The sequence below is a fragment of the Nyctereutes procyonoides genome, unplaced genomic scaffold, assembly GCF_905146905.1.
Source record: "Nyctereutes procyonoides isolate TBG_1078 unplaced genomic scaffold, NYPRO_anot_genome, whole genome shotgun sequence".
Taxonomy (NCBI): Eukaryota; Metazoa; Chordata; class Mammalia; order Carnivora; family Canidae; genus Nyctereutes; species Nyctereutes procyonoides.
In genome coordinates this window covers 18,443,959-18,456,172 of record NW_026575040.1, presented here as the reverse complement: position 1 = coordinate 18,456,172, position 12,214 = coordinate 18,443,959, and the positions used below count along the sequence as shown (strand labels likewise).

The following is a 12,214-nucleotide window of genomic DNA, read 5'->3' as shown; positions in this document are numbered from 1 at the left end:
CAGAGCACTTTTGATTCAACAAATGAATGTAATGAAGCTGTGTTTCTAAGAAAACCGCATTATCGGGTTAAAAGAGAAATGAAATACTAATCCACTTGTTCAAATAAAAATGTTGCTGAAGAAAATGGAAGTGTATTCTAGATGATTATTAATGCTTTCATTTTCACTTTCTTTAATCCTAGCCTAGTCATATCTAAAGACTAAATACAACCCTAAAATAAATAAAGAATACTTATATCTTTGCCAGTTTTAATCCCATCAAACATAGCTTATTAAAAATAAAGTAAAATCAAGATAGAAATAGAAATTAGAAATAGAGTTGGAAAAGAGGAGCCAAAGACTTGGGGAATAATGAGCCAGTCCCATCTAGTATTTTCCTCAGGTTTCATTCCCAACTCTGGAAGAAGTAAAAGATGTTTAAAATATTCAATGGCATTCTTTTATCATGCTACTGAATATAGTTTGAAAGCTTAAGGTGATATGTTTAAAGATTAGAAACAATAAAAAAAATCCTGTAGGCTTATAATGCAAATGAAACAGGAAAAATTATAGTAAGATATTTTGGATTTAGAGAAGAATGTGCCAATCACCAAAATTTAATGTTTAATTGCATAAAAATGCTGGTGAAATGAAATTAGAAATTCAACAGATGGTCCTAAAATAAAATATTTCTGCAGTATATGAGAACAATTGTTCTCTAACTCCTCTCAAATGAAAGTGCAGATAATTAAGTGCAATCTAAATCATCCAATCCAAGTCAATCAATTCGTTTTATCAAACACTCAGGGGAATGAACACAAGACAAGGCAACTTTCACTGGAAATACAATTTCTCATTTAATTAATAAACAATTACTGAGGGATTACTGAGGTTAGACAGAAGATACAGTTATTAATAAGAAAAGGAGACTCTAGCCTTTCCCCCTGAAGAGTCCTTAGTTGAGAGAAACTAATGGCACATATACCTAAGACCTTGAGAATATTGACTATGCATTCTCCTGATTTTTTCATAAATGTTAAAATAAGCAGGCCATTTATCATACTAGATTGAATTTGCCTAAGATACCAATGACTTATAAGAAAAAATTCATAGGATCTGACACGTGGTGAAAGCTGAACTTGGCATCTCACCTCTTCCTGGACTTTTCACCAGCAATAACATTTGCTTTTAGCAACCATTTCAAAACAGTTTATGAGTCCACACTATTCCTTTCTCTAGGAATGCTAGAGAATGCATTTCTCAAGGAATGCTCTACCTTGCTAAGTACATTTTCCCAGTGGTCTTTATCTTTTCAAAGTAAATACACACTGGCAATTCATTTCATATTCATCTTTATTGTCCTGAGGAATCACAGAAAGGACTTGTGAAAAATAGATTGCTAGCCCTACCCTCAGAGTTTCTAAGGATGGAGTCCAAGCATTTGCATTTCTAATGAACTGTGAGGAGAACCTGAGGCTACTGGTCCAAGGACCACACTTTGTTGTTGTTGTTTTATTTTTTCCTCTCTTTCTATTTTAAGTAATCTCTATACCCAACATGGGGCTCAAACTCACCACCCTGAGATCAAAAGTCATGGTGCTCTACTGACTGAGCCAGCTGGGTGCCTCTGGGACCACACTTTGAAAACCACTCTTCTAAGTGCTATGTGTCTGCACTTATTTTCAGAAGTTAGAGAGCTGAGGTCACAAGAAGAGTTGAAGAAGCCAAAAAAGAATTTTCTTACTCCCGTGAATATTTCAGGCCTGGCTCTGTATGTTCATATATTTAAGGCCAATGTCTTCCTTTCTGGAGGGTTCTAATACCGAATGTCTTTTTAAGTCAGGTAGCTCTGAACACACATGTGCTCATATAACAGGATGGAAGTCAGCTTACATATTTAGAGGGATGTGCAAGCTACAATCACAGGTTAATGATTAATTATTTCCAAAATAGGTCATGAGATAAAAAACAGAGAACAGAGAATTCTTCCTATAACACATGTAATAAGTGACTCCTTACTCCTACAAAGTAAAACTTCTACATACTAAAAACCTAAGTACGAGAGAGCTGTACATAATTATAATAGAGAAGGAATGGCTCTTCTTAAAATAGTTGTTGAGAGTGTTATCAACTTCAAACACCAGGTTGTCTTTCCAGGTGATAAAAAATGAGCTTGTCACTGATAGTAACAGAATCTTTTAAAATCTTAACCTCTAAATTTAGATTTCTCCCAGTTATCCTCATTTTCTTTCATCTCCTACTTGTCTTTCTTGATTATTGAGCATTTGTTCTTTAATACAGTGAACTGAATGAAAGAATTAAGTAATTTAATATAGATATCTAATTCAGAGCATTGCATTCAACAAATGATTGGGAATAATCCTATAGCCAACTGGAAAAAATAAGCTGAATCCCTACCACACTCTTTACATCAAAGTAAATTCTAATAGGTTGAAGATTTAAACACAAATAAGTTAAATTACTAGTCCTAGAAAAGAATTATGAGTGAAATTTATTTTATTTTTATAATCACAAAGGGAGATAGACATTCCTAAGTATGATATACACCTCAGATGCCCATACAAGATGAATACATTGACTACATAAATGTGGAATGTCTTCAGTCCCTGTTGGTAGTATACATCAGTTTTCAAACTTTTATTCCAAGCAAAGTTTAAATGGGTAGAGCAGAATAAATAAATAGTCTGATGTTTGTCAGCTTTCCCAAGACAGTTCTATTAGTTGGTCTAGTTTCTGGACACCTCCTCTTCAAATACACGGTAAAGACACATTCCAAAAGAGGCATTTGGTGTTTATGATGCTTTCCTCATGGTAGTGAATAAATGACATTTGATGTAAAAGGTATGTATATTGAATTTAACTATATTCAAAAGAGAATATAATACTTAAGATTCTTTGCTAAAAGTTCAGAGGACACTAATATATATATATTTTAGATTTTATTTATTTATTCATGAGAGACAGAGAGAGAGAGAGAGAGAGAGAGAGAGAGAGAGAGAGAGAGAGAGGTAGGTACAGGCAGAGAGAGAAGCAGGCTCCATGCAGGGAGCCTAATGTGGTGCTTGATCCTGGGACTCCAGGATCACACCCTGAGCCAAAGGCAAACACTCAACTGCTGAGCCACCCAGGCATCCCAGAGGACACTAATATTTTCAAAATGCTTTAGAAATGCTGAGAAAATAGAAAGTAAAAATTGTATGTGTTTTTGCAGGTGATGCCTCTGTGTATTCTTTTTTTCTTTTTAAGATTTATTTATATATTTGAGAGGCGGGGTTGAGGTGAGAGGCTGAGGGAGACAGAATCTCACTCAGACTCTGCACTGAGAGCAGAACCTATCTTGGGGCTCGATCCCCAGAACCCACAGATCATGGTCTGAGCTGAAACTAAGAGTTGGACACCCAAGCACTCTGATTCCCCTGTGTGTTCTATTTGACCCAGTTAGGCATATCTCTTTATCCCCAACTCACATTGACTGAAACCAGAGAAAAGCAGTAAACATTGGTTTAACAATGATTAATATAAAGCTATTTTAAAGAAACTCCTGGGGGAGCCTGGCTGGCTCAGCCCAAGGAGCATGCTCTTGATCTCAGGGCTGTAAGTTTAACTTTGTGTTGGGTGTAGAGACTGCTTAAAAATAAAAAATTGTAAAAAAAAAAAAAAAGACACTTCGAAATCACTAATTCATTTAGCAAATATTTTTTCTTTGAAATATTTGAAGGCCTTGTTCCACTGCCCTCTAGCTTCCAGTATTGTTGTTAAACAGTTGTTGAACGCCATTTGAGTGTTAGTCCTTGGTATTTGTCCTGTTTTATATTCTCTCTGGAAGCTTTAAGGTCTACTTTTGTCTTCTGTGTGCTCAAACTTCTTGATCACAGGCTTTGGTATAGATCTATTTTTATCCATTGTGGTAGGCTCTTGGTGAACCCATTTAATTTGGTAACTCATGTACTTCGGTTCTGGAAATTTTTCTTAGATTGTTTCATAGATGACTATCCCCATACACCCCCTTAAGCCCCCCTTCTCATTTTGGAGGTCTTATGATTTGGATTTTGAATTTCTTGAACTAGCCCTTTCTTTTTGTTCTGCATTCTAGGGAATTTTCTCAACTTTTTCTTCCAATCGTTTTATGAAGTTTATACTCTCCCATTTTCAAGTTTAAATGTCTAAATGTCTCACATGATAGTGTGATAGTGGGTTCCCTTAAGTAATCTGATAATCCTTGGTCATCCACTCAGATTTAAGAATAAGGCAATAAACTGACTGCTGTGATTCTGAGTATACAGATGGGGATTTGTCAGTTGTAAATATATCTTAGAGTAATTTCTTCAGGCTCATAGTTAGGGAACTTCCCACATCAGTATCTTCAGGTCTTTCCTTTTGGGCTGATCAGAGTCCATTTAGAAGGATCTTCTAATCTCCTCCTTGGAAGTTGAAAGCCTAGCTGCTCCGAATCTGGGAACCAAGTTGGTAAACTTATCTGGAGGTCTCAGCATCCAATACACAAATGTTGACTTAATTCTCTTACCCCTGAGATACATCCTGCTTCATCATATGCAGAGAATAAGTTTGCAGTATTTTTACCTCGGTAGGAGAGAGGCATTTGTTTGCCTCACTGCATGGAATTGGGAAGGGAATCTGGGGATCTGATTGCTTCTTAAACAGACTGATAACCAATCCTCCTTATAGTATTATATCCTTTCCTCACTTCAAGAGAAAACTGAAACTGGCTAGTTATGAGTCTTTTGGTGACACTTCAGTATATATAGGTCTGACTATTGATTTACCTCATTGCCCCCTTAAGATTCAGTTTCAATAGTCTGCTACATTTTTATCATTTTTCTGCTTTTCCAGCTAACAGCCTCCTCAAATTTTGTTGCCATTGTCTCATCTTTGGATTCCCATGATTTCAATACTTAAAAAGTCATTTTATGTTATGACATGATTTATTTTAACATGAGAATGGAAAAGTGGGAGCAAAGATAGATGAAGAATCCATAATTTTTAAAGGTGGGTGATTAAGTACACAGAGGTTCTTAACAATACCTTTTTTTTATACTTGAAGCTTTCTATATAAAAATATTTTTAAAAAATCCCTTTACTGTTTTCTTAGTGTGATATTAGGAAGGAGAAAACTTTAGAGCAAGTGTTAAGCTGCCATCTCTACCTAGAAGCACAGAACTATTCATTTTTCAATAATTATTTAGCGAGCATCAACTATGTACAAGGCATTGTGCCAAGATACATACAGGAATATGGAAAGAATTATTTTACTTGGTTGACTATACTAAGTTTTAAAAAATCAAAATCTGTGGCTATCTAGATTTGATGTTTTAGAGTGTTTGACAGTATTTTTTTCCTTTTCTGGGTCTGAATTTGTCTTGATTTTGGTATAAATGTATACTTTTATGAAATATGCAAGAAAGAATCCTAAAGGGGAAAAAGACATTGATATAAGATGGACCATTAGAGGATATCTCAAGTCTGAAAATAGCATTCATACAAGCCATTTAATGGCTTAAACAACAAATTATAGTAACAAGGAATAGAGAACTCTTTTTACCAATGAACAGAGAGAAAAGGTAAAATTCTCCAACGGATTCTTACAAGAGGATAGAAGAGAATGAAGAAAGTGAACTTTTGATGACTAGTAGAATATGGTTTATAATCCAGTGGAAAATCTTGGCCTTTAGTTCATCAGTGATCAAAGTGTCATGAACTGAAGGTAATACTTACAAAACTAATTGTTACATAAAACTGTTTCCTTTAGTCCCAAGAAGATAGCTGTGGAAAAGAAAGTAAGAACTCCTAGCTGCTCTCCTGTGGACTCCAAGGGAGTGCATTACCCTTCAAACTTGGTTCTAGTTAGATTTTGCTACGAGACCACTCACTCCATCTATATAGCAACTTGCCATTTGACTTGATTAGTGCTTTTCTCTTTCCTCCTCCTTTTCCTTCTATGAACTTTCTAGAATACTTCCTTCTAAATCAGGGGCCAAGTTCAAGCCAATCTCTCAAGGAAGCAAAGCCCACTGCCTTAGTTACCTTTTCTTTTCTTTTCTTTTCTTTTCTTTTCTTTCTTCTTTCTTTCTTTTTTTTTTTTTGGTTACCTTTTCTTTTGACTGTAAAGGTTTCTCTGGGCAACTCAGATCTCCCTCATAAAATTGTGTATGCGTTTTTGAGTGTAGGTTGGGGCCCTTAGAAAGTGGGAACTGAAACTTTGTTGACAGAATTGTTGAGTCTGCCCAGTGGCAGGCTAAGGTGAATGGACAGGGAAATAAAGTATATCAGACTATAACATTCTTGAGGCAGGATGGGTTTGAGATTTTCTGTTCCTTGCAGCATTCAGCACCAACTGTACATGTTAGAAATGTTCATTACATTTCAATATTGATTGATATTAATTTACACTATAGATACAGTACTCTAAATTATCACTGAGTTTGTATTATTAGTTTTTCCCTGAGCTTTTCAATAAAGCCTTCTGGCTTCCCAGCAAGGTCAGCAAAGGCCTAGAAATTAGTTACAAGAGACACAAAACTGTGATTTTTATATTCTGCCTTCCATATATGTTGGAGTATTACAGGAAAAATCCATTGGTGGGAATAATATTCCTTTATTAAAAATGATACATGCAAAAACTACATAACATGAAAAACAAATTCATGTTATAATGTCAAATGATGGGTGGATTTAATTCTAGCCTCCCTTTTCTGAGCATAATGTTAGGTGCATGGTACAGACAGACACATGGCAATCCTACTGCTCAAGGAGTATATAATATAATGAGAAAATAAAGTATAAGACAGTTTGGGCCATAACAGATGTGAAAAACTTCAGTCATTTCTTCAAGGGAGAGAGGGAGCCCCCATGGCTGAGGGTTTGGGAAGATAGCTATTTCTTCTTCTGAATTAGTTGTAGAAGAAGAAACTAGTTCTCCTTCCCCTCCTTTTTTTTTTTTTTTTGAAAACACCATAAATCCTTCAGGTGGGCTTACATTCTCCTTTTCCCAATATTTCTCTTCAGTTTTACCACTGAGTGATGGAATTTTATCCTTAGAAGGGGCCCTAAAAGTTCTAGTCAGACTTCCCATCTAATGTTTAGTATGTCTTTGCTACAAAAAATGGCCATTGGGTATATTAGTTAGAACACACTAGATTACAAATAGAAAACTCTAATCCTATTGGTTTCATCAATGAAGGTAGATCTGGGTTCGGAGGCATTTCATCAGAGTCTCAAAAACATCATCAGAGATCACCTGTCTTTTTTTTTTTTTTTAAAGATTTTATTCATTTATTCATGAGAAACAGAGAAAGAAGGGGGGGGGCAGAGACACAGGCAGAGGGAGAAGCAGGCTCCATGCAGGGAATCCAATGTGAGACTCGATCTGGGGTCTCCAGGATCATACCCTGGATCGAAGGCGGCACCTAACCGCTGAGCCACTGGGGCGGCCCAGAGATCATATCTCTGCTTTCTGCATGCCTGCTTTATTTAACCGAGCTGGACCTTTTGCTTGGAAGACAGCTGCCCACACAATCCAGGGGGCTCCTTAATTTTTTTTTTTTCATACAACATTTTGGTGATATTCCTTCAGTTTTTATTGTTGTTATGCTTCCTGATTTTTGGAATACATGCGGAAAGAGAAGGTTGCCGATGAACTTCTCTTGGAATACGTGAAATAGACAAAAACTTCCCCAAAAGGCCACAGTAAAATTGCTCCTCTCATTGTCCCAAACTGTGTCATGCCCATTGTTGCCAACCAGTGCCTGTGGCAGGGATGGGACTATGGCTGCTTTTTTTAGGTTGGCATTATGCTAATTTGCTTATATTGGAACCATATGCTCCAACATGCAGCCAGGGCAGGGATGTGACGGCTAAAAACAAGGGGAGGGGGGGGTGTTAACCTAGATAAGGGAGAGTGGGTAATGGAGAAGCAACCACAGGATTTGGCACAAGGTCCAAGGTGTGCCCATGGACAACCATGGTAACCCCCAGCCCCAAGCAAGAGTTGCCTTCTCCCTCTGGAGAAAGAAATTAGTTACAAGAGACACAAAACCCTCTGGGTTGCAATAAAGCACAACTGCAAATCTGCAGCTGAATCTCCCTCCTTGCTTCCATGCAAGTCTGGGCTTCACTGACTCCTTCTGGCCATGTTGTTGCCGTCAAGGCGTTGGCTGCTTCCTTCAATTTGTTACCTTGGACGTGTCTTCTAAGTTTCTTCTGCCTGGCCCTCGACTGCTCTTTACTGCGCTCACCGAGCCACTGGCTTAAACAGTGGCTGCCACTGGAGAAAACCTCACTTCCATCCCCAAACTGAAGTTCAGTTATTTCTTCGGGCCAAGTTCGGAACTTGGGCCAAGGCAGTGGCTGTGCAAGCAAACCTCCCTGGGCCATCCCTACAAAATGAAGGCACTGGCTTGATCCGTTTCCGAGAGCTCGTCGCGCTGTCCAAGTCGGCGGCCCCGAACGGGAAGGACTCGCGTGGGAGGAGGTGCCCGCGGATGGAGGAGGGCTTGTGTGAGTGGCGTGTCTGGGCGGCCGGAGCCCACACCGCTTTGTGTAGTCGGAGGGGGCGGGGGGCCCCTTCTCCCGCGTCCCGCTCCGCGCCGAAGGCGACCAGCTGCACCGACTCGGGCGCGCACCCAGGTGGCTCGGTCTCCCTTCCCCACGCGCGCATCTTCCGCGCCCAGCGCGGCGCAGCCTGTTGGGCCGGGACGTCCGGGCCCGGCCCGGCCCGGCCCGACCCGGCGTGCGGCGGGCGGCGTGCGGCGCGGCTCGCGCGGGACCCGCGGCTTCCAGGGCTCTGCGGCCTCGGGCTGGGCGGCCCGGGCAGCGGATCCAGATGCGCCCGCAGCTGCGCCCGCCCCGCGCCGCTCCGCCGCCCGAGGCAGAAGCGGGACCGGCCGGAGGAGGCGCCACGGCGCCTGCGGCCCTGCGCCCCCGGCGGGCGGCCCGGCCCTACTTCGCGGGGCGCCTCCGCGCGTCCCCCGCCCCTCCCCGGCGGCCCCGACTCCGTCCCGCCTCACCCCACCGCGGGCTTTGTCCACCGGCCGCGCGGCGGGCGGCCCCTCCCCGTTCCCGCCGGCTCCTCCCCGCCCCCTCCGCCGGCCCCACTTCCTCGGCGCAGGCGGCGGGAGCGGCCCGGGGGCGAAAGGGTTAACCCGGGGCTCTTCCCGGCGCGGAGGGATCCGGAGCCGAGCCGAGCGCGGTGCTGAGGCCGCCTCAGCGAAAAAAATGTCCGCCTGAGGAGACCCACAAGTTCTATTCGGGGGGACCGCCAGCCCGCCCCGGGAGGAAGGGGCGGCCAGGCCCGAGAGCCGCCTCCCCGGCCCGGATCCGAGCGCTCGCGCGGGGCAAAGTGAGCCTTGCCGCCGGGAGGTGTGAGGGGAAGCCCGCGCCCGCTCTCCCGGCCGAAGTGAACTTTAATCGGGGAGGTTGGATGCGGAGACGGGCGGCAGGTAATTGCGGCGGGGCGGGCGGGCGGGAGGGGCGCGCGCCGGCGGCGCTGGGGGCCGGGGGGGCGCCGCCGCGTCCCTGCCGGAGCCGCGGCGTCCCCGGCCCGCGCCCCAACTCCGCGCCCCTTTGTGCGGGGGCGAGCCCGGGGTTCCCTCCAACTTGGGGCGCGGAGTGGGGGCGGAGGCGAGAGTCGCGGGCGGCCAGGCCCGCGGGCGGCGCGCTCGGCCTGCGCGGGGCCCCCGCGGCTCTCGGCGCCGGCTCCCGGGCGCGCGGGGGAGCCGGCTGCCTCGGCCGCCGCGCGGGGCTCATTGTTCGGCAGGTCCGGGGCTGGCCGGCCGCAGGCAGGGCAGCAAAAGTGGGAGGAGGCCGAGCCGGCGGCGGAGGGCGCCGGGCAAGCGCCACACGAGTTGTTGGGGTTTGTATTTTCTTTTTAAAAACGCCCCTCGGGCGCGCGGGGGTTGCTTCCCGGCCCCCCGGGGCCCGCTGGGGACGTCCGGGCGGCGGCGGCGGCGGCGGCGGCGGCGGCGGCCGCGGGCCTGCGAGCGGCGCGTTCCCTGCAACTTGTCAGTTCTATTGTTGCCGAGCCAGTGAGTCACTTCGCATCTCCCCCCCTCGTCGCCGCGCCGCTCCGCTCCGCTCCGCTCGCTGGACGCCCAGTCGCCCCCTCACCCCGCCCCTCGAGACCCCCGCCCGGCCGGGCGCCGCCGCGCCCCCCCGCCCCCGCCCCGGCCCCCGCCCCCGGCCCCGGCCCCGGCCCCGGCCCGGGCTCCGGCCCCGGCCCCGGCCCCGGCGGCCGCGCAGGGGTGGGGGCGCCGGGGAGGGGGCAGGGTTGGGCTCGGAAACTTGCGGGAGAGAGGCGGCGAGTTGCGGGAGCCGCGGCGACGCTCGCGGGCCGCGCGGAGGGAGGGACGCGTGGATTCGCCGCCCCGGCGCGGTGCTGGGCTCTCCTGCCCCCTGCCCGCGCGGCGGAGGGAGCGAGGGGGCAGCGGCCGTCAGCCCGCGGCTCCCGCGCCGGCCCCGCGCCCCTCCGCACCCCCTCACACACTTTGGGCCTCGGTGGTCTCTCTGAGCCTGTTTCCTCTGCTCTAGGACCTGCTAGAAGTGGCCGAAGATGAATCCCCAGCAGCAGCGCATGGCCGCTATAGGGACCGACAAGGAGCTGAGCGACCTGCTGGACTTCAGTGCGGTAGGAGAGCTTTCCGCGGCATCTCGGGGTTCTGCTGAGGTTTACCAAAAAAAAAAAAAAAAAAAAAAAAAAAAAGAAAGAAAGAAAGAGAAATAGGAAAAGGGGGGGGGGGCGGCGGAAAGCGACGTGGAGACTAGGCTGCGTGAACTCCATCTGCTTTGAGCAGTAGTTCTCAGGGCTGGAGTCCAGCTCCCCCAAGTTGGACACCTGAACTTTGATGTAATGTCTAGACTTGCAGATTTAAAACTTTAATGCCAGAGGGGTCATTTGATTTAACCAGTTAAAAGGAGAACAATGTAACCATGAGCTTGGGTTGAGTCACCCTCTGACCCTGATCATCGTCAGGGATTTTGAACTTTGTATGAAAAAAAAAATTTATTTTTTTTCCCCCGCACTCCCCATTTCCCTCCCTAAGATGTGATAGAATTTATAATACCTGAAAGATGTCAGTTAGGGGAAAGCCAGTTAAAGGCTAGAATTTTCAGCCTTTTTGGCTGGACACTGTACATGTATTTTTATGCGTGTAAATGTGTGTGTGTACATACATAAGTATCTGCATGTTGATGAATCTCTTACCATGGGACATAATTGAATGACTTAAAAATAGCTGAAACCGAGGGCCTACTGTCTTTATCTCCAGTGGGTTGAATTCCTTTATTAACTGTTGTTAAAGAGGAAGGACCAATACCTACTTTATAAAACTGGGCTATAATGGATCCTTACTCTATGTAGTAGTTTCATTGGATGTAATTCTGACTGAACTGAATGGTAATGTAAATGTAATGAGATCTGTCTTAGAAATTGAAGACCATGGACAAAAATTTACAGTTTAAACTTAATAATCTTAGACTTTCTCATGAAAGTGACTGCGTTTTGAGAGCAGAATATAGCAACTATTTTCAAGTAGCTTTAGGACATAGTATATTAGCTTTTCTGGGTCTGAATGTATATCTTCAATTTTACCGTCACTTCCTTCTGAAATACAGTAACTAACTGATGACTCTTGGTGGACTTTTGTTTACAAGGAGTCTCGGAGAATTTCAGGACTAACAAATGCATTTGGGTTATTTTGTAGATGTTTTCTCCACCTGTTAATAGTGGGAAAACCAGACCAACGACACTGGGAAGCAGTCAGTTCAGTGGATCAGGTAAGATGATATTTAAAATCGGAAACTCATATTTTGGTGATGTGATACGTTTTGGTAGAAAAATAGAAAGTATTTTAATATCTTCATGCCATTCTGTAGTGTCCATTTCAAATTAGAAGCAAAAGCAAGGCTCAAATGAGGACTGTTGTTTTCAGGATCCATTGATATTTCTGAGAATTTAAGCATTGATTTAAAATTTTTCTGTTTTCCGTGAATTTTTAAGTTGAATTTGTCTTGTTTGAGTACAAGGGATTATATCCTGCATCTATGTTTGGACAAGTACCAGAAGAAAACACTCTGTGGTCCATGTGTGGTCTTTTTTTTTTTTTTAATGTTTATTTACATATGTGTATTTTTAAGTTTTGCTAAAATTTCAGCCTTATTGCATTATTAAACCTTTGGATTCTAAACAATTGGTGAAATAATG

General features: G+C 44.6%; 1 protein-coding gene across 6 annotated transcripts in view; it reads left to right on the top strand.

Annotated features, from left to right (window-relative positions):
* Nucleotides 1-9,131: 9,131 nt before the first annotated feature.
* The window catches only part of TCF12 (transcription factor 12), a 375,082-nt gene continuing 371,999 nt past the window's right edge, over nt 9,132-12,214 (top strand). For 3 of the 6 annotated variants that reach the window (XM_055319710.1, XM_055319706.1, XM_055319716.1), the window contains exons 1-3: nt 9,132-9,455; nt 10,543-10,639; nt 11,715-11,787. In XM_055319710.1, coding sequence (XP_055175685.1) covers nt 10,565-10,639; nt 11,715-11,787 — 148 coding nt within the window. In that variant the 5' untranslated portion in view covers nt 9,132-9,455; nt 10,543-10,564. Of the gene's footprint in view, nt 9,456-9,682; nt 9,869-10,542; nt 10,640-11,714; nt 11,788-12,214 lie in introns of those variants that run through there. The other 3 variants (XM_055319709.1, XM_055319707.1, XM_055319711.1) reach the window with 3 other exon arrangements.